At 35.0% G+C, this 18996-nt stretch overlaps 1 protein-coding gene across 40 annotated transcripts in view; it reads right to left on the bottom strand.

Moving 5' to 3' along the window:
- ZCWPW2 (zinc finger CW-type and PWWP domain containing 2) overlaps positions 1–18996 on the bottom strand; it is a 142166-nt gene that overhangs the window by 75583 nt on the left and 47587 nt on the right. For 26 of the 40 annotated variants that reach the window (XR_014822557.1, XR_014822552.1, XR_014822555.1 and 23 more), the window contains exon 3: positions 9124–9232. The exons of 1 other annotated variant lie outside the window; for it this stretch is intronic. Coding sequence is in view for 30 of the 39 variants with exons in the window: in XM_084987353.1 (XP_084843479.1) it covers positions 9124–9232 (109 nt within the window). In the remaining 9 variants the exon portion in view is untranslated. Of the gene's footprint in view, positions 1–2890; positions 2927–9123; positions 9471–18996 lie in introns of those variants that run through there. 13 more of the 40 variants (XM_084987365.1, XM_084987386.1, XM_084987366.1 and 10 more) reach the window with 2 other exon arrangements.

Genomic DNA, 18996 nt, shown 5'->3' with positions numbered 1-18996 from the left:
TATTCTTTCTTTTCTTTTCTTTTTCTTTTTTTTTTTTCTTTCTTTCCCTTTTAGGGCTGCAGGTGTGGCATATAGAAGTACCCAGGCTAGGAGTTGAATCAAAGCTACAACTGCCAGCCTATGCCATAGCCACAGTAACATGGGATCCAAGCTGTGTCTGTGCCCTACAGCTCAGCTCGAGGCAACACCAGATCCTTGACCCATTGAGCAAGGCCAGGGATCAAACCCACATGGATACTAGTCAGATACTTGCTTCTGCTGGGCCACAATGGGAACTCCCATACCTGTATCATTTAAAAGTAGTATACTCAAGTGATACAAGTAATGAGTTGCATCTTTATAGATATAGAAAGCTTTGAAATAGTCACATACTTAAGATATTCATAAGATATGAGGAGAAAGAAGTATAAAACAAAAGCATGATTTCCATGGTCTGTAAGAGACATGTGGGCATTGCTAATAGGAAAGAGAAGAGAAAAAAGATTTTTCAGAATCGCTGCAGGCTTGAATCAACTCTCATGATTCAGAATGATTAATTACTGAAATGCTGTCCCACTGACAGGGTTTCTGACAGGGCAGGAGAGATCTAGTGGACCCAGGACCACCAAAGGGTTACTGGGCTATGCTGAAACTGGAGGCTATAACAACTGTGGGAAAAGCCGAAACAGCTCAGCAGTTCTGTGCTGTCCCCCCGCCCCAACTCATCTGTGTCATTGGCAGTGACCAAACCACTAAAAATGCTCAATACTAGAAATAAGGTCTATCCTTTACCGAAAAATAAATCTTTAAGGGTGTGTCCATTCATGACATAAACTTATAGAAACTCTATGATACGTTTCATTTTCCCATTTGGCAAAAACATACTATATATATATCAACAAAGTTTTAGCCCTTTTACCACTCTGTCCTACTGTTCAGAGAATAAAGCAGGAAGCAAAGACAGCAAATGAGGCCACGAAGCTGTATCTAAGGAATGTACAATAGAAATCTGACTGAATTTTATAGATCAAGATCCAAAATATTTATATCTAATATACTCAAACATGCAAAAATCTGTGCAATTGTCAAGTTCTACTTCAGTTCACAGCACTGCAGAATAGTAGTGAGGTTCAAATTAGAAGACCCAGGTTCTAGTTCTGCCTCCTACCAGACAGGAGGCCTCACCAGGTAACAGGCCTCACTGTACTCTGGTTTCCTACTGTGCTGGTTCAAAGTTTAAAAGAACATGGGCTTTATACATTTTTGGTTTCTGGCAAATTAAAATACTGTAAAGGGCCATCACTATGGGCTGAATTGTGTCATCCCACCCACCCTCCACCCCCCAAGTTCATATGTCAAAGTCCTGACCCCTAGTACCTCGAAATCTGACTATATTTGGAGAGGGTCTTTAAGAAGGTAAATAAGTTAAAAGGTGGGTTCCAGTCCAATATGACAAATTTATCCTTATAAAAAGAGAAGATTAGGACTCAGACATGCACAGAGGGAAGACCATTGAGAAGACACAAAAAGATTCTACAAGCCAAAGAGGCCTCCAAAGAAGTCAACTCTGCTAAAATCTTGACTTTAGATTTTCAGCCCTCAGAATTGTGAGAAAATACATTTTTATTATTTTAAGCCACCTACTCTTGGACGTTGTTATGGCAGCTCTAGGAAAACTAATACAACCACATCCAGGTAAGGTAGTTGCTACAATCAAAAAAGTAGAAAGAATGATACGAAAACATCATTTTGCCTCATTTAGATAATTATTTAGAAACAAGATAAATTAGTTATTTAGATAATTTTAAAATACAAAGGAAACATACACATCATGCTGTAAAGAATTGGAAATTGCAAAAATACAAAATCTGTAAATGGCCTGGATTTGAGGATTCTAGCTTGTTGATCTTGTACTAAATTATTATACGTATAGAAATGTATCTTCTATAACCAACTATATGAAAGATTTAATTTAATTAATTAATTTATTTTTTCTCTTTCATCTTTTTAGGGCCACACCTGTGGCATATAGAGGTTCCCAGGCTACCGGTCTAATCGGAGCTGTAGCTGCCAGCCTACGCTACAGCCACAGCAATGCCAAATCCAAGCTGCATCTGCAACCTACACCACAGCTCACAGATCCTTAATCTACTGAGCAAGGCCAGGGATCAAACCCTAAACCTCATGGTTCCTAGTCAGATTTGTTTCCACTGTGCCACAACAGGAACTCCCTGAAAGATTTTAGATATGAATTGCTAATACAATGTAAACTAATGAAAATATTTCATGCTTAGCATTATTAATGTTAAAAAAAACATATTCCTGGAAGTCCATGAGTGCTAGATATAGCTGTCAGGAGGTGATGACTTGGGTGCACCAGTCACCAGGATGGGGAAGTAAGAATGAAGAGGCTGTCTTTTCCCTGAATGCTGAGCAGAGTCTTGTAGCTTTTGGGCCTCTCTGAGTTAGGGGAAGGGGATGTGGAGGGCTGGCTGCCCTGTAGCCATTGATAATGGAAAAAAGGGCTGAGAATTAAAAACTTAGTCAGACTATCTGGAACACAAAGAAGCCTAATACTTTGGAAGAAGTGGAAGTGCAATAGAAATTCAAGAGAAAGTTCAGAACCTAAATGAAGAGGACCATCTGGTTGTTATCAGGCTCATATCACACTATCTTATTGCTATTTGGCCACTCTTACTGGGTTGTGCTTAAGAGTTAAACTTGAGTGCAGTGTATCTTTTAAACTTACACTGGATATCTACATTTCTGAAGGAACTCACTCAAAAGAAGACTTCAACAGGCAGATAAGTGACTGAGTGGTAGCTGTGATGGAGGCCCCCAATTTATCAGAAATCAAGGAACAAGTGGGTCCTTCAATATGATCAACCAATACCAAATAATTAGTACCTACTCCATTCAGTGTAGATCAGTCCAGGATTTCTAATACCTAACACATAAAAGAAAGAAATATTTTACAGTTATGTGTAAAATGAGATGCTACTTTTCTGACAAATTCTGATATAATTTTTTTTTTATTTTTTGTCTTTTTTTACTATTTCTTGGGCCGCTGCCGCGGCATATGGAGGTTCCCAGGCTAGGGGTCGAATCAGAGCTGTAGCCACCAGCCTACGCCAGAGCCACAGCAACGCGGGATCCAAGCCGCGTCTGGGACCCACACCACAGCTCACGGCAAGGCCGGATCGTCAAACCCCTGAGCAAGGGCAAGGAACGAACCCGCAACCTCATGGTTCCTAGTTGGATTCGTTAACCACTGCGCCACGACGGGAACTCCGATATAATTATTTTTTAAGTCAAATCTATTGGGCCCAAGAGTATTCAATTTAAATTATTACTATAAAAATGTAAATAAAAAGAGAACACTCCTAAAAAGAATTAGGTGCTAATAAAAAAGAAAACTTCTATTTAACATTTAAAACATGTTATATTACAAAAAATATTGCACACTTATCTAAAGATGAAGTATGAAAAATATTATCATACTTTAAATAACTGGAGGACTTTCAGGTGATGCAAAGGAATTCTCTGACTCCTAGTCTGTACATCTCACCAAAAATAGAATGTACCAAAGCTACAGGAAATCTGAACAGAGGTAAAAAGACGCAGAAAACATGATTCCTTCTCTACATCTGCTATATCCATCTTTTCTCTGACTTGCTGTGATTAAAGAAAGAAATTGATGTTCATTTTTCGCCCTCTTTCTGACCTCCCAGACTGTCAATAATGCATTGTGCATTTCTACTTCCCAATTTGTCACTTTCATATTGAGGAAAAATTCTAAAGTCTTATCTGGGGGCTTACAGGTGTAGAGGGAAAGGAAGAGTAGGCAACCCAGTGGAAGGGTATCAGAATTACAAAGAAGGGGTGTGGTTAATTTTAGAGTATGTGGGTAGTGGATGGTAAAATGGACAAACACAACAAGGTCAAATATACACCAGGTATTAAAATATGCCTGCAGGAGGAAATGGGAAATTTTGGCAGAAGAAACTTCAAGGGAAGTGAAAATATATCACAAAGAAACTGAAGTCTTACACATTGCTAATGCAGTGCAAATGACTTTAATAGGATAGTTATTGCCTTCAGTAGAAGCTGAAGCTTAAGTATGTTATCAGTTGCAATTTATTTAAAACCAATGAGAAGAAATATATAACTTTTATTTTTAAATTGTCATCTTAATATTTAAGAAGACTGCATCTTACGTGGGCCTCATTCTTAATCTGTGGAAAACAAAATGGATGAGTTGGAATCATCACTAGCTTAATATCATAATTGCTAAGAAGTCTCTTTGTTGCACCTAACTGCAGAGGCCAATGGGAAGAGAAAATTTCTCATCCACACACATACACACACATGTTAAGTATGTAAATCCATAGGTAATGGAATGCAAATAAGTGATTTTCCTTTGACTATTATTAGTTTTTATTACATAAAGATTAAACCAGCATTTCTAGATTCTATATCAGTCTCTCTTTAGCTTTATTGGAAGAGTGAGTACTCTTCTAAGAAAGAATAACTATGAGATGTTGCTAAGATTGAGTTTCTAAGGAGAGGGGACACATGGCAGAGGAAGCAGGATATGGAACACACATTCGCCCACAAACACATCAAAAATCTATCTACATGGGAAATGATTCTCACAGAACATCTACTGAACACTGGTAGAAAATCTAGCTCATCAATGAACTTGGCAAAGCTAATACAAAGAAATACAAAACTAATACAAAGAAATCAACAGCATTTCTATACACTAACAATGAAAGATCAGAAAGAGAATTTAGGAAAGCAATCCCATTTACCATCACATCCAAAAGAATAAAATACCTTAAACAGACAAAAGACCTGTACTCTGAAAACTATAAGACACTGATGAAAGAAATCAAAGATGACACAAACAGATGCAAAGACATAGCATGCTCTTGGATTGGAAGAGTTAATACTATCAAAATGATGATAGAACCCAAGGCAATCTACAGATTCAATGCAATCCCTATCAAACTGCCAAGGACACTTTTCACAGAACTCGAACAAAATATTTTAAAGTTTGTTTGGAAGCATAAAAGACCCAAAATAGCCAAAGATATCCTGAAAATGAAAAATGGAGCTGGAGGAATCAGGTTCCTGGACTTCAGACTATATCACAAAGCAATAGTCACCAAAACCGTATGGTACTGTCACAAAGACAGAAATATAGATCAGTGGAACAGGATAGAAAGCCCAGAATTAAACCCACACACCTACAGCCAACTCATCTATGACAAAGGAGGCAAGAATAGACAATGGAGAAAAGACAGCCTGTTCAATAAGTGGTGCGGCGAAAACTGGACAGCCACATGGAAAAGAATGAAATTAGAACACTCCCTAACACCACACACAAAAATAAACTCAAAATGGATTAAAGACCTAGATATGAGACCAGACACTATAAAACTCTTAAAAGGAAAACCTAGGCCAAACACTCTCTGACATAAACGACAGCAACATCTTCTCAGATCCACCTCTTAGAGCTATGACAGTAAAAAAAAAAAAATAAACACATGAGACCTAATTAAACCTAAAAGTTTCTGCACTGCAAAGGAAACCCTCGACAAAATGAAAAGACAACCCACAGAATGGGAGAAAATCTTTGCAAATGAATCGACTGACAAGGGATTAATCTCCAAAATTTATAAACACCTTCTGCAGCTCCATACCAAAAAAACAAACAACCCCATTAAAAATTGGGCAGATCTAAACAGACAATTCTCCAAAGAAGACACAGAGATGGCCAAAAAACACATGAAAAGATTTTCAACATCACTCATTATTAGAGAAATGCAAATCAAACCATTTACACCAGCAGAATGGCTATCATCAAAAAGTCTACAAACAATAAGTGCTGGAGAGGGTGTGGAGAAAAAGGAACACTAGTACACTGTTGGTGGGATTGTCAATAGGTGCAGCCACTGCGGAAAGCAGTATGGAGATTCCTCAGAAAACTAAACATAGAACTACCATTTGATTTGGCAATCCCACTCCTGGGCATCTATCCAGAGAAAACCATGACTCGCAAAGACACATGTACTCCAGTGTTCACTGCAGCACTATATACAATAGTGGAGACATGGAAACAACCTAGATCTCCATCAACAGAAAAGTGGATAAAGAAGATATGGTACATATACACAATGGAATATTACCCAGCCATTAAAAGGAAAGAAATAATCTCATTTGCAGCAACATGGATGGACCTAGAAATTATCATGCTAAGTGAAATCAGTCAGACAATGAGACACCAACATCAAATGCCATCACTTAATGTGGAATCTAAAAAAAGGATACAATGAACTTCTTGGCAGAACAGATACTGACTCACAGACTTTGAAAAACTTATGGTTACCAAATGAGACATGTTGTGGGGTAGGGGGATGCACTGAGGGTTTCGGATGGAAATGCTATAAAATTTGGTTGTGATGATCATTGTACAACTATAAATGTAATAAAATTCATTGCATAATATAAAAAAAAATAATAAACCAACGGGACCTAGTCAAACTTACAAGCTTTTGCACAGCAAAGGATAAAAAAACACAAAAAGACAACCTATGGGATGGGAGAAAATAGTTTCAAACAATGCAATTGACAAGGGCTTAATCTCTAAAATACATAAACAAATGGAGTTCCCGTTGTGGCGCAGTGGTTAATAAATCCAACTAGGAACCATGAGGTTGTGGGTTCGATCCCTGGCCTAGCTCAGTGGATTAAGGATCCAGTATTGCTGTGAGCTGTGGTGTAGGTCGCAGACGTGGCTCGGATTCCATGTTGCTGTGGCTCTGGTGTAGGTCGGCGGCTATAGCTCCGATTAGACCCCTAGGCTGGGAACCTCCATATGCTATGGGAGAAGCCCTAGAAAAGGCAAAAAGACCAAAATAAATAAATACATACATAAATAAAAATAAAACACACAAACAGCTTGTACAACTCAACAGCAAAAAACCAATAACCCCCAACTGAAAAATGGGCAGAAGACCTTAATAAACGTTTTGAAAGAATACATACAGATGGCCAAAAGACATATGAAAAAACGTTCAACATCACCAAATATTAGAAAAATGCAAATCAAAACTACAATGAAGTACCACCTCACCCCAGTCAGAATGGCCAACATTAATAAGTCAACAAATAACAAATGCTGGAGAAGGTATGGAGAAAAGGGTACCCTCCTTCACTGCTGGTGGGAATGTAAATTGGTACAACCACTATGGCAAACAGTATGGAGGTACCTCAGAAAACTAATATAGAACTACAATATGCCCCAGCAATCCCACTCCTGAGCATATATCCTGACAAAACTTTCACTGAAAAAGATAAATGCACCCCTGTGTTCACTGCAGCACCATTCACAATAGCCAAGACAGGGAAACATCCTAAATGTCAATCAACAGATGAATGGATTAAGAAGATGTGGTATATATACACAAGAGAATACTACTCAGCCATAAAAAAGAGCAAAATAATGCCATTTGCAGCAACATGGATGGAAGTAGAGACTCTCATTACTAAGTGAAGCAAGTCAGAAAGATAAAGACAAATACCATATGATGTCACTTATAACTGGAATCTAACATATGGCACAAATGAATCTATCTACAGAAAAGAAATGAACTCATGGACTTGGAGAAGAGACTTGTGGTTGCCTAAGGGGATGGGGAGGGAGTAGAATGGACAGGGAATTTGGAGTTAGTAGATACAAATTATTGTATTTGGAGTGGATAAGCAATGAAATCCTGCTGTATAGCACAGGGAACTATATCTAGGCACTTGTAATGAAGCATGATGGAGGATAATGTGAGAGAAAAAAAAATAATATATGACTGAGTTACTTTGCTGTACAGCAGAAATTGATAGAACATTGTAAACCAACAACAGAAAAATTAAAAACTTAAAAAAAAATGAAAAGTGCAAACAGATGAAGAAAAAATAATACCAAGGATAACCAAAGAAGACTGACTCATCATCATTACTGTAGGAGTACCAAAATAAAATCAAAGCAACACACCACAACAAATTGCTTATAAGTAAATAAAACCACAGTAATACTTAAAAAGATTTGAAAGTGTATACTTAAAATACACATTGAATACTTAGGAAAAATCAATCTAGGATGGGAAACAGTCAATTATACAAAAGGAAATACATAAAAATCTAAAGAAAAAGAAAAAAATCTTTCAGGCATCTAGGGAACAATGACAGAATATAATTTTTTTTCGAGTTAGTCCAGGCTAGGCCATAAAATAAGATTCAATGAAACTGACTATAATAGATATAAATTAGAACTCAGTAAGTTATTTTTAAAATCCTGGATATTTGGCAATTTAAAAACATACTTCTAATAACGCATTTCATAGAAGAAATCACAAACTGAATAGTAATAAAACACATTAAAATTTTTGAAATATAGCTAAAGTAGTACTTAAAAAGAAATTTATAGCTTTAAAAAAGGGAATTAATAATTATACAAAATATTTTTATAACATTTCATACTTGATCCCTAGAAAAACTCTCATTAACAAAAGACATATATCTTAGAGATTTCTGTATCTGCCAAGATATTGTTTATTAGTTTTCTAGGACTGCCATGGAAAAACAAAAGAAAAGACTCTAAGTTTCCAATTTAAGAAACTAGAAAAAGAAGAATTAAACCATAAGTCAGGGGAGTTCCCACTGTGGCTCGGTGGCAATGAACCTGACTAGTACCCATGAGGACGAGGGTTCAATCCTGGGCCCAGCTCAGTGGGTGAAGGATACGGAGTTGTAATGAGCTGTGGTATAGGCTGCAGACGAAGCTCATATCTGGCGTTGTTGTGGCTGTGGCTGTGGCCTAGGCCAACAGCTGCAGCTCCAATTAGAGCCCTAGCCTGGGAACTTCCATATGCCACTGATGCAGCCCTAAGAAGACAAAAACAAAAACAAAAACCAAAAAAACCCAAAGAAGCTAGGGAAAGAATAACAATGAAACCAGAAAGCAATGAATACAAAACTAGCCAACAATATGAGAAAAAGCTAATTCTCTGAAAATTTTTGAAAATTAATACACTTCGCAAGTCTAATCCTCATTAATTTATTATACAACAAAAACAAAAACCTTACCTTGGCCAATTCTGTAATTTTACCAAAACTAGGCTTCCAAGAGGGAGCTGTGAATACACAATCTTAAATCCACTTTGATGAAGCTGAGACTCTTCAGGAAAGTCTTCTTCTGAAACAGAGCACTTATTATACCTTGAGTTGGTGTTCATGAAGCAGTACCATGGCTCATTGTGATCAACTTTGGCTGCATCCTCACTTGACAACAATCTCCATTTCAAACAACCTTCATTCTCACATTGAACCCATACTTTGTTGACATACATGTTGTTTTCCACTGAGGAATCCATTGCAGCATTACAATATTCTATCTTACTATCTGATTTTTATTTTTCATAAATGCATTTAATCTGTAAAATAAATAAGAGTAAATAAATAAAAGAATAAGGATTTGAGGGTGTAAGGGGAGAAAGTTCAACCCAAATCCAAGAAATAGCTCTTTTATACCTTCTTTGCCTACATCCTTTCTATCCTATAAAGATTATATACATTGAACACATTTTGTTTCCACCTATTCAGAAACAGAGGAACAAAAGAGAAGCACCCATCACTCTGGTCATAAAATGCTCCAAAATTAAAAATAAGAAAATTATGATGGAGCAAAAAGATACTATAATATCTATTCTACCACTACTTGTACACATCTGATAGATATCCCATACTTTTGCCATAATAATAGATAAACCTTATTCGGTGCTGACTATGAGTCAGATTATTATTCTAAGTGCCTTATGCACACAACTTATAAGGTTTTCCCAACAACCTTAGTATGACCATTTTTAGAGAGAAGTCAAAAGCTGAAAAAAGAAATTTGTTTAAGGTTCCAAAGTTAGTATATGATAGAGTTGGGATTTGAATGAATTCAGTTTTTTTCCAGAATTTTGTGCTCTTACCCACTAGGATGTATTGCCTCTTGGGTATATAGTGTATACAGTGTGACTTTATCTCTTTCTAATTTTAAGAAAAACCAGACATAGCAAAGTATTTCACCATATGAAATTTTGATATTTTAAAAAATTAAATGAATCTTTTGCTTATATTATTTGTCTTTTATCCATTGTCAATGCAAGGGATTTGAAAAAATTGCTGAGATTTTTTATTGCGAAAAATTTAAACATATAAAAAGATAGAATTATATGGTTAAGCCATAACTTCTAGCTTCAATAATAAAAAATTTAAATGAAAAAAACCTAATTATTAATAACCTATTTTGATATACAAAGCCTATTTTTTAAAAAAGATCGAGATATGCCATATTAATAAATTAGTAGAACACTGCTATCCAGGTATAAGCATGAATAAAGAGGATCTTAATTCATGAGTTAATTATATATTTAGAAACTCACTTATCATATACCTTTCCATAGTCACTACAAACTGCCTTAGAAAAAAAATTTCCCAATATTATTTCAATAGCCATAGTTCACAATTTTTAACCTATTAATAATCCCACTCATGCGAATGTATCCAAAGGAAATAAACTCAAAAGAGACCAAGCTACACATACAAAGACCAACAATATTCACTATTTATCATATTAAGGAGCGAAAAACCTAAAAATAGTAAAATAAAAATCTAAAGAAAGATAAATATACAATTTTGCTAATTTTGCCAATACATATTTTTTAAATTTGCCTATTACTTTAACTGGTAAGGAAATTTATGAGGAATAATATCACATTTTAGATTGCAGTTGTCTTTACTCTCTATGATGTTAAGACAACAGAGCAGAAATTGTTGAGTCCAGACTTTGGAGCCAAATTACATGTGAATTCCTTGCTATGTCACTCACCAGCTGTACATCTTTAGGTGAGACATTTCACTTGACATTTGGCGTAACTTCCGTGTTTGTGTGTGTGTGCATGTTTAACAGCTTTATTTCTTTTTATTTCCAATCCTTATGTCTTCTTTTATTACACTGGCTAGGACAAGTATAATATTCAATAAAAACCACCATAGTGATATTTTTTCTCCAATTTTAGAGACTGATTCTACCATTTGACTATAAAGTCAAATATATATATATATATATATATACATATATATATATTTTGTATACTACTGAAAAGTAACAAAAAGTTGTTTTTCTTCAGTTAGCAATTTACTAAGAGAAATTTTTTGTTGTGAAACTTGCAGTGGTATTGAATTTTATCAAATGCTCTTCTGTGTGCTGAAGTGAACATAAGGGTTTATTTTTATTTTATTTATTTAATTGTTTAGTTATTTCTTTATTGCCAAACATGCAGCAGCTTTGAAGTAGAATCTCAACTCCCCGACTAGGAACTGAACCCAGGCCACAGAGGTGAGAGTGCCAAATCCTAACCACTAGACCACTAGGGAATTCCCAGGTTTTTCTCTTTATATCTGTGAATTAGGTAGGTTATATTAAGGTATTTTTAATAATAAACCATACTTGCATTTTGAGTAAAACCTATATGGTCATAAGGATCATATCGATTGTTTTCTTTAACATGAATTGTTGTTATTCAGTTTACTACTAGTTATTTAAGATTGGTTCACATATGTGTTTATAGATGACAGTGGTCTAGCATTTTCATCTGTCCTTTTGCCTTTGGTTTTGATATTAAGATTAAAACAGCATCATAAAATGAAATATAGACTGTCCTTTTTTGACAATTTGCTTAAGGGAGGAATTTCCAATTTTGTCAAACATTTAAGAATTCTAAAGAGGCACAAACTACTATGTATAAAATAAATAATCTACAAGGTATATTATATAAAACAAGGAATATAGCTAATATTTTATATTAACTTTAAATGGAGTATAACTTTTAAAAATACTGCTATGGTGTATACCTAAAACTAATATACTTTTGTAAATCAACTATACTTCTTTCAAAAAAAATTAAGCAACAGAAGCAAACAGAATAAAATGTTAATATCTGCTAAGTTCGGGTAGTATCTAGGCATTTCATTTGTTCTCTATATTGAAAATCTTACAATTACAAACAAAAATTTGAAAATATTATTTAACAAAAACATGAATGAGTAGTAAAGCTGATAGAAAATTATGAAACAAGTAGAAGCATTCTATACAAGTTTTACATAAACACAAATATGGTGCTTTCTCCAATTCATCATGAAACAAAATTTTTCTTGTAATAAATTGTAAATAATAAAAATTTTCTTTGTGAATACCAAAAAATTATTCTAGTGTATCTACTATATTTATCACTGAACATAATGAATTTGTTTATACTTTTTTCCCCTTCATTTATCTTGTCAGAGCCTTTTAAATAAACAACCAAAGTTTGAGTGTTCTTTTATTTTTTTGAATTCTATTTTATTAATAGATAAACTTATTCGTTCTTTCTTTCTTTGAGAATTCTTTGGTGAGCTTATCTTTCTCTTCTTGAGTTGATGCTTAGCTATTTTATGTTCGGTCTTCCCTAACTTTATTAATTCCGTTATATTGTGGTAAGAATACGTAACATGAGATCTACCCTCTTAGCAATTTAAAGTGCATAATAGAGTGTTGTTAACTAGAGGTACAGTGTTGTATAGATCATCTCTATTATTTACTCATCTTTTTTTTTTTTTTGGTCTTTTCTAGGGCCATACCCACGGATTATGGAGGTTCCCAGGCTAGGGATCCAATCGGAACTGTTGTTGCAGACCTACACCAGAGCCACAGCAATGCCAGATCCGAGCCGCGTCTGCAACCTACACCACAACCCAAGGCAACGCCAGATCCTTAACCCAATGAGGAGGCCAGGGATTGAACCTGCAACCTCATGGTTCCTAGTCAGATTCATTAACCACTCAGCCACGATGGGAACTCCTCATCTTTCTTTATTAAAAGTTTATGTCTGATAATTCTTAACTCTCCTGGAAACCATGCCATTATTTGATTCTATGAATTTGACTATTTTATATTTTGTCTTTTTTAGGGCTGCACCCATGCCATATGGAAGTTCCCAGGCTAGGGGTCCAATTGGAGCTGTACCCGCTGGTTTACGCCACACCCACAGCAATGCAGGATCCGAACCGTGTCTGTGACCTACACGACAGCTCACAGCAACACCAGACCCTTAACCCACTGAGCAAGGCCAGGGATCGAAACGGCATCCTCATGGATGCTAGTCAGATTCATTTCTGCTAAGTCATGATGGGAACTCCAATTTGACTATTTTAAATACCACACATAAGTGGAATCACATAGTATTTGCTTCTTGTGACTGTCTTATTTTGCTTAGAATAATATCCTCTAGGTTCATTCATGTTGTTGCATATTGCAGAATTTCCTTCTTATTTAAGACTTAACAGTGTTCCATTATATGTTCAATTTACCTATTCATTCATCAATGGACACTTAGGTTGTTTCTATATCTTGACTATTGTGAATAATACTGCTATAAACATGGGACTACTAATATGTCTTTGAGATCATGATTTCAGTTCTTTTGGATAATTACCCAGAAGTGGGATACTTGAATAATAAGGTAGCTCTATTTTTAAAAATATTTTGAGGACTTCTCTGTACTGTTTTCCAGAGTAGGTGCATCATTTTGCATTCCCACCTACAGTGTACAAGTTTCCAGTGTCTCCACATCCTCACCAACATCTATTATCTTTTGACTTTTTGATAATACACATCCTAACAGATGTGAAGTGATAGCTAACTGTGATTTCACTTCATGATTAGTGGTGTAAAGGATCTTTTCATATATTTAATGGCCATACATTTTATTTAGAAAAGTTGCCCATTTTAAAATTAAAAAAAACAAACTTTTTTCGCTGTTAGTTGTAAGACTTCCTTATATATTTTGGATATTAACCCCTTATTAGATATATGTTTACAAATACATCCTCCCATTCTGTAGGCTGCCTTTCACTTTATTCTCTCTCTTGATATGCAGAAACAGTTTAGTTTGATGTAGTCCTACTTCTTTATTTTTACCTCGGTTGCCTGTACTTTTGGTGTCATATCCAAAGAATCTTGACAAGATCAACCTAAAGGAATTTTCCCTCTGTTTTCTTATAGGAGTTTTATAGTTTCAGGTCTTACATTTAAGTCTTTTATCCATTTTGAGTTGATTTTTATGTATGGTTTAAGTTAAGGATCCAATTTCATCCTTTTTGCATATGGACATCCAATTTTCCAAGACAATTTACTGAAGAGATTATCCTTTCCCCATTGTGTATCCCTTGTGCCTTTGTTTAAAATTAGTTGTCCTATATCTATGTGAGTTTATTTCTGGGCTCTCTATTCTGTTTCATTGATCAGGTTTTTATGTCAATACCATACTGTTTTTATTATTATAGTGTTGTAATATGGCTTGAAACGAGGAAGCAGAATGCCTCCAAATTTGCTCTTCTTGTTCAAGATTGCTTAGCTATGCAGCATTTTACACAATGCCTTACAAATTTTAGAATTATTTTCTTCTATTTCTGTGAAGAATGCCATTAGAATTTTGATAGGGATTATACTGAATCTGTAGATTGCTTTGCGCTCTATGGACATTTTAACAATACTATTCTCCAAACCTATGAACATGGTATCTCTTTCCACTTATTTGAGTCTTCTTAGTTTTAGGTTTACAGATCTTTCACCCTAGTTGATTAACTTTATTACTAACATGAATTTTATTCTTTTTGACATGACTGTAAATTAGATTATTAATTTCTTCAGATAGTTTGTTGTCAGTACATAATAATGAAACTAATTTCTGTTTGTTGATTTTGTACCTTGCAGCTTTACTGAGTTCATTCGTTAATTTTAACAATTTTTTGGTGGAGTCCTCAGGGTTTTCTACATATAAGATTATGCATTTGGCAAACAGAGATAATTTTACATTTTTCTTTCTGAAATGGATGGTTTTTATTTCTCTTTCTTGCCTAATTGCCCTGGCTAGAACTCCAGCACTGTGTTGAAGAAAGTGGTGAGAGTGAGTACCTTTATCTTGTTCTTGATCATAGATGAAAAGCTTTCAGTTTTTCACCATTAAGTATATTACCTGTAAGCTTATTATATAAGGCCATCATTTTGCTGAAGTACACTCCTTCTATACCCAATTTGTCAAAAGTTTTTATCATCAAAGGGTACTGACTTTTGTCAAATGCTTTTCTTCGTCTATTGAGATAACAGGATTATTGTTCAAACCTCCATTATATCATGTTTATTGATTGGAATATCAAACCATCACGCATCTCATAAATAAATCCCACTTGATGCTGGTGTATGATCCTTTCTACATGCTGTTGAATTCTATTTGCCAGAATTTTTGTTGAGGATTTTTACGTATATATTCATCATGGATACTGGCCTGTAGTTTTATTTTCTAGCAGTTTTTTTGATGTTAGTATCAGGGTAAGGCTTGCCTTTTAAATGAGTTTGGAATTGTTCTCTCCTCTTCAGTTTTTGAGAGTTTGAGAAGGAATTTCCACTAATTATTTTATGGATGTTTGGAAGACTTCACCACAAAGCCATCTGGTCCTGGACTTTTCTTTGTTGAAAGAATTTCTGATCACTGATTCAATCACCTTACTTGTTACTGGTCTGTTCAAATTTTCTATTTCTTCATGATTTAGTCACAGTAGATTGTATGCATCTAAGAATTCATCTGTTCTTCCAGGTTATTCACTTTGTTGGCATATAATTGCTCATATGGTTGCTTACAATCCTTTCTATTTCTGTGCACCAGCTATAATCAGTCATATAGTCCCCTCTTTCATTTCTGATTTTGTCTTCTCTCTTTTGCTCTGTTAATCTAGCTAATGGTTTGTCAATTTTGTTTATCTTTTCAAAAAAACAACTCTTAGTTTCATTGATTTTTCTATTATCTTTCTAGGCTTTCATTTATTTCTTCTCTGATTTCTGTTACTTCCTCCTTTTACTAAATTTAGGCTTAATAGTTATTTTTCTAGTTCCTCTGGTGTAAAGTTAGAAAAGTTCCTTCTCAATGTATGTTTATCACTATAAAATTTCCTCTTAGAATTGCTTTTTCTGTATCCCATAAATTTAGTATGTTATGTTTCATTTTTGTTTGTCTCAAGATATTTTATTTCTCTTCTGATTTCTTTTTTGTACTGCTGGTTGTTCAGGAGAATGTTGTTTAATCTGCACATATTTGTGAATTTTCTAGTTTTTCTATTATTGTTTTCTGATTTCATACCATTATGGTCAGAAAAGATGTTTGATGTAACTTTAAATCTTTTTGAGTAGTTTTGTGGCCAAATATATGATCTATCCTGGATAATGTTTCATGTATGTTTGAGAAGTATGTACATTCTGCTTCTGTTAGATTAAATGGTCTGTATGTATCTATGAGATCCTTTTCATCTAAAGTGGAATATAAGTCCAATGTTTCCTTATTGATTTTCTGTCTGGATGATCTATTCGTTGTTCAAAGTAGGGTACTGAAATCCTCTGTTACTATTGTATTGTTGTCTATTTCTCCTTTCAGGTATGTTAATATTTGCTTTCTATATTTAGATGCTCCAATACTGGGTGCATGAATATTTTCAATTGTTACATTCTCTTGATGAACTGACCTCTTGATGGTTATATATATACAACCTTGTCTCTTTTTAAAGTGTTTTGCCTTCTGTTCTGTTTTGTCTGATACAAGCATAACTAGTTCTCTCTTTTGGTTTCCATTTGTGTGGAATATCTTTCAATCCTTTCACTTTCAGTCAATGGTTATAGAGAATTAGACTCTTTATATCTTAAGTAATTTTCGATAAGTGAAGACTTACCACTGCCCTTTTGTTAACTGTTTTCTGGTTGTTTGGTAGATCCTTTTCCCCTTTTTTCTTCTCTTTCTCTCATCTTTTGCAGTTTGGTGATTTTCTGTAGTGGTATACTTTGACTCCTTTCTCACTATCTTTTGTAAATCTGCTATAGGTTTTTGAGTATTGCCTTAAGCATTCTACAGTTGTAATAGTACATTTTAAGAATAACTTCAGTAACAAAAAACCTCCACACATTTACTCCTTCCCCACATTTTATGTTTTTGATGTCACAATTTGCATCTTTGTATAATGTGTCCATTAAAAAGCTATTATAGCCATAGCTATTTTTAATACTTTTGGCTTTTAACACTTATACTAGAGTTGTATGTGATTTATACACCAGCATATATTTTGAATTTAACTTTACACTCACATTTACCAGTGAGTTTTATACTTTTATGTTTTCATATTTCTAATTCACATCCTTTTGTTTCAGCTTAAAGAACTCCTTTTAGCATTTGTTGTACAACAGGTTTAGTGGTGATGAATTCCATCATTTAAGATCATTTTTACTTCTCCTTCAATTCTGAAGGATAACTTTGCTAGAAACAGTATTGTTAGTTGATAGTTTCTGTGTTTCCTAAGTTCTTTTAAAACTTTGAATATATCATCCCACTCTTTTTTGGTTTTGCTTTTGCTCCACTAATTGATTTGCAGTGAGCTATCTTCAAATTCATTTGATCCTTTCTTCTGTCTGATCTAGTCTGTTACTGAACCCATCTTTTGAATTTTTCAGTTCACTTATTCTTAAACTCTACAATTTCTTTTTAATATTTTTATATTTCCTCTTTCTGTTGAAATTCTCACTTTGTTCATGTTTTGCTCTCCTGGCCTTGTTGAACATCATTATTACAATCATTTTTAATTACTTGACACACATATAAGTTATCTCCATTGGTTTTATCACTGGGGTGAGCCATGGGGAGAAGGCATGAGCAGTTTCTACACGTCCACATAGGGTCCCACAGGATTACTAACTATGTGCCTCTTCAGCTCCTATATGTAGGCCCATTAGAACCATTAGGCAGCAGCTTAAAAAGCATATAGTTAAATCCCTTTGAGGGAAAAACTGGGAGACTTCTGTTTTCGCCTGCTCCCTCTGTGCCGATTATGGGGGATCATAGCAAGAAGTGCTCACACATCTGTTAAAAAAATGCCTGTTTATTTTATGTGGTGAATGGCAGCTTGTGAGTGATAGGCCCTTTTGGTTCTCTAAGCTAGGTCATATAGGAGCCAGTTTCTTGAGTGACAGCCACAAAATTGGGTGCTAGATCTATGAGTAAGCTCCTTCCAAGAAGCAGCTGGCCAGTTGCTTTTATCCTTAGAGTAAATGAGGGGAGAGAAGAGGAAGTAAGTGCCCACAAGCCCTTTTCAGGCTCCTGGAGGAGCACAATCAGCTTCCAGATACAAGCTGATTAGAAGCCCAATCCTTGGGCACCGACTGGAAAAACACATACTCAAACCCCTTCCAGGAAGAAAGTCGTAACCTTGTGTTTTATCCTGTTCCCTCTGTGTTGAGCCTAGGGTTATGTATAGCCATGGTAACTGCTTGAACTTCTGTTTAAAACTACCTGTTTGTTAAATGTGGTCTGAGGGGACTCATGAATGCTGATCTCCATGGGCTCTCAGACCTAGGTGATGTGGGAGCCAGTCCCTTGGGTAGAAGCAATAAAAGTTGAGGAGTTAGCTGTGTGGTCCAAATCCTTTGCTCCTCAGGGAGAAGCTGGCAGTTCAGGGTTCCTTCCAGATGGTAAAGAACTAAACTAAATGTTTATGGTATGAATGTGTCTTAGCTTTTCCTACCCATTTCAAATGTGGGTATTTTCTCAGTCACCCAATGTATAGGAGTAACTCAACTAGTTTCTATATTTTTCTCCAAAGGAATTGGTTTGTGTGTATGTTCATTCAGTGCATCTGTTGGAGGAAGAAAAGTCTGAGGCCTCATATTCTGTTTCTTTCTTACGTCCTTTAAATTCTGTTTTCTTCACTTTTAATTAGCTCCAAGAAAATATTACACAATAGTAGTAATAGCAAACATCTTTTATCTTGTGACACTGACAATACTGAATCATAGATTTGTCATCAAAAATGGAAGAAAGATAATTTTAATTATCTTTGTTA

The sequence above is a fragment of the Sus scrofa genome, chromosome 13 (genome assembly GCF_054392235.1).
Source record: "Sus scrofa isolate SSC_HxYL_T2T_F1_AM1 chromosome 13, Sscrofa_HxYL_maternal_Yorkshire_Landrace_v2.0, whole genome shotgun sequence".
In the NCBI taxonomy this organism is placed as follows: domain Eukaryota; kingdom Metazoa; phylum Chordata; class Mammalia; order Artiodactyla; family Suidae; genus Sus; species Sus scrofa.
Note: the sequence above shows the minus strand (reverse complement) of the source record. Positions and strands in the feature narration are given on the sequence as shown.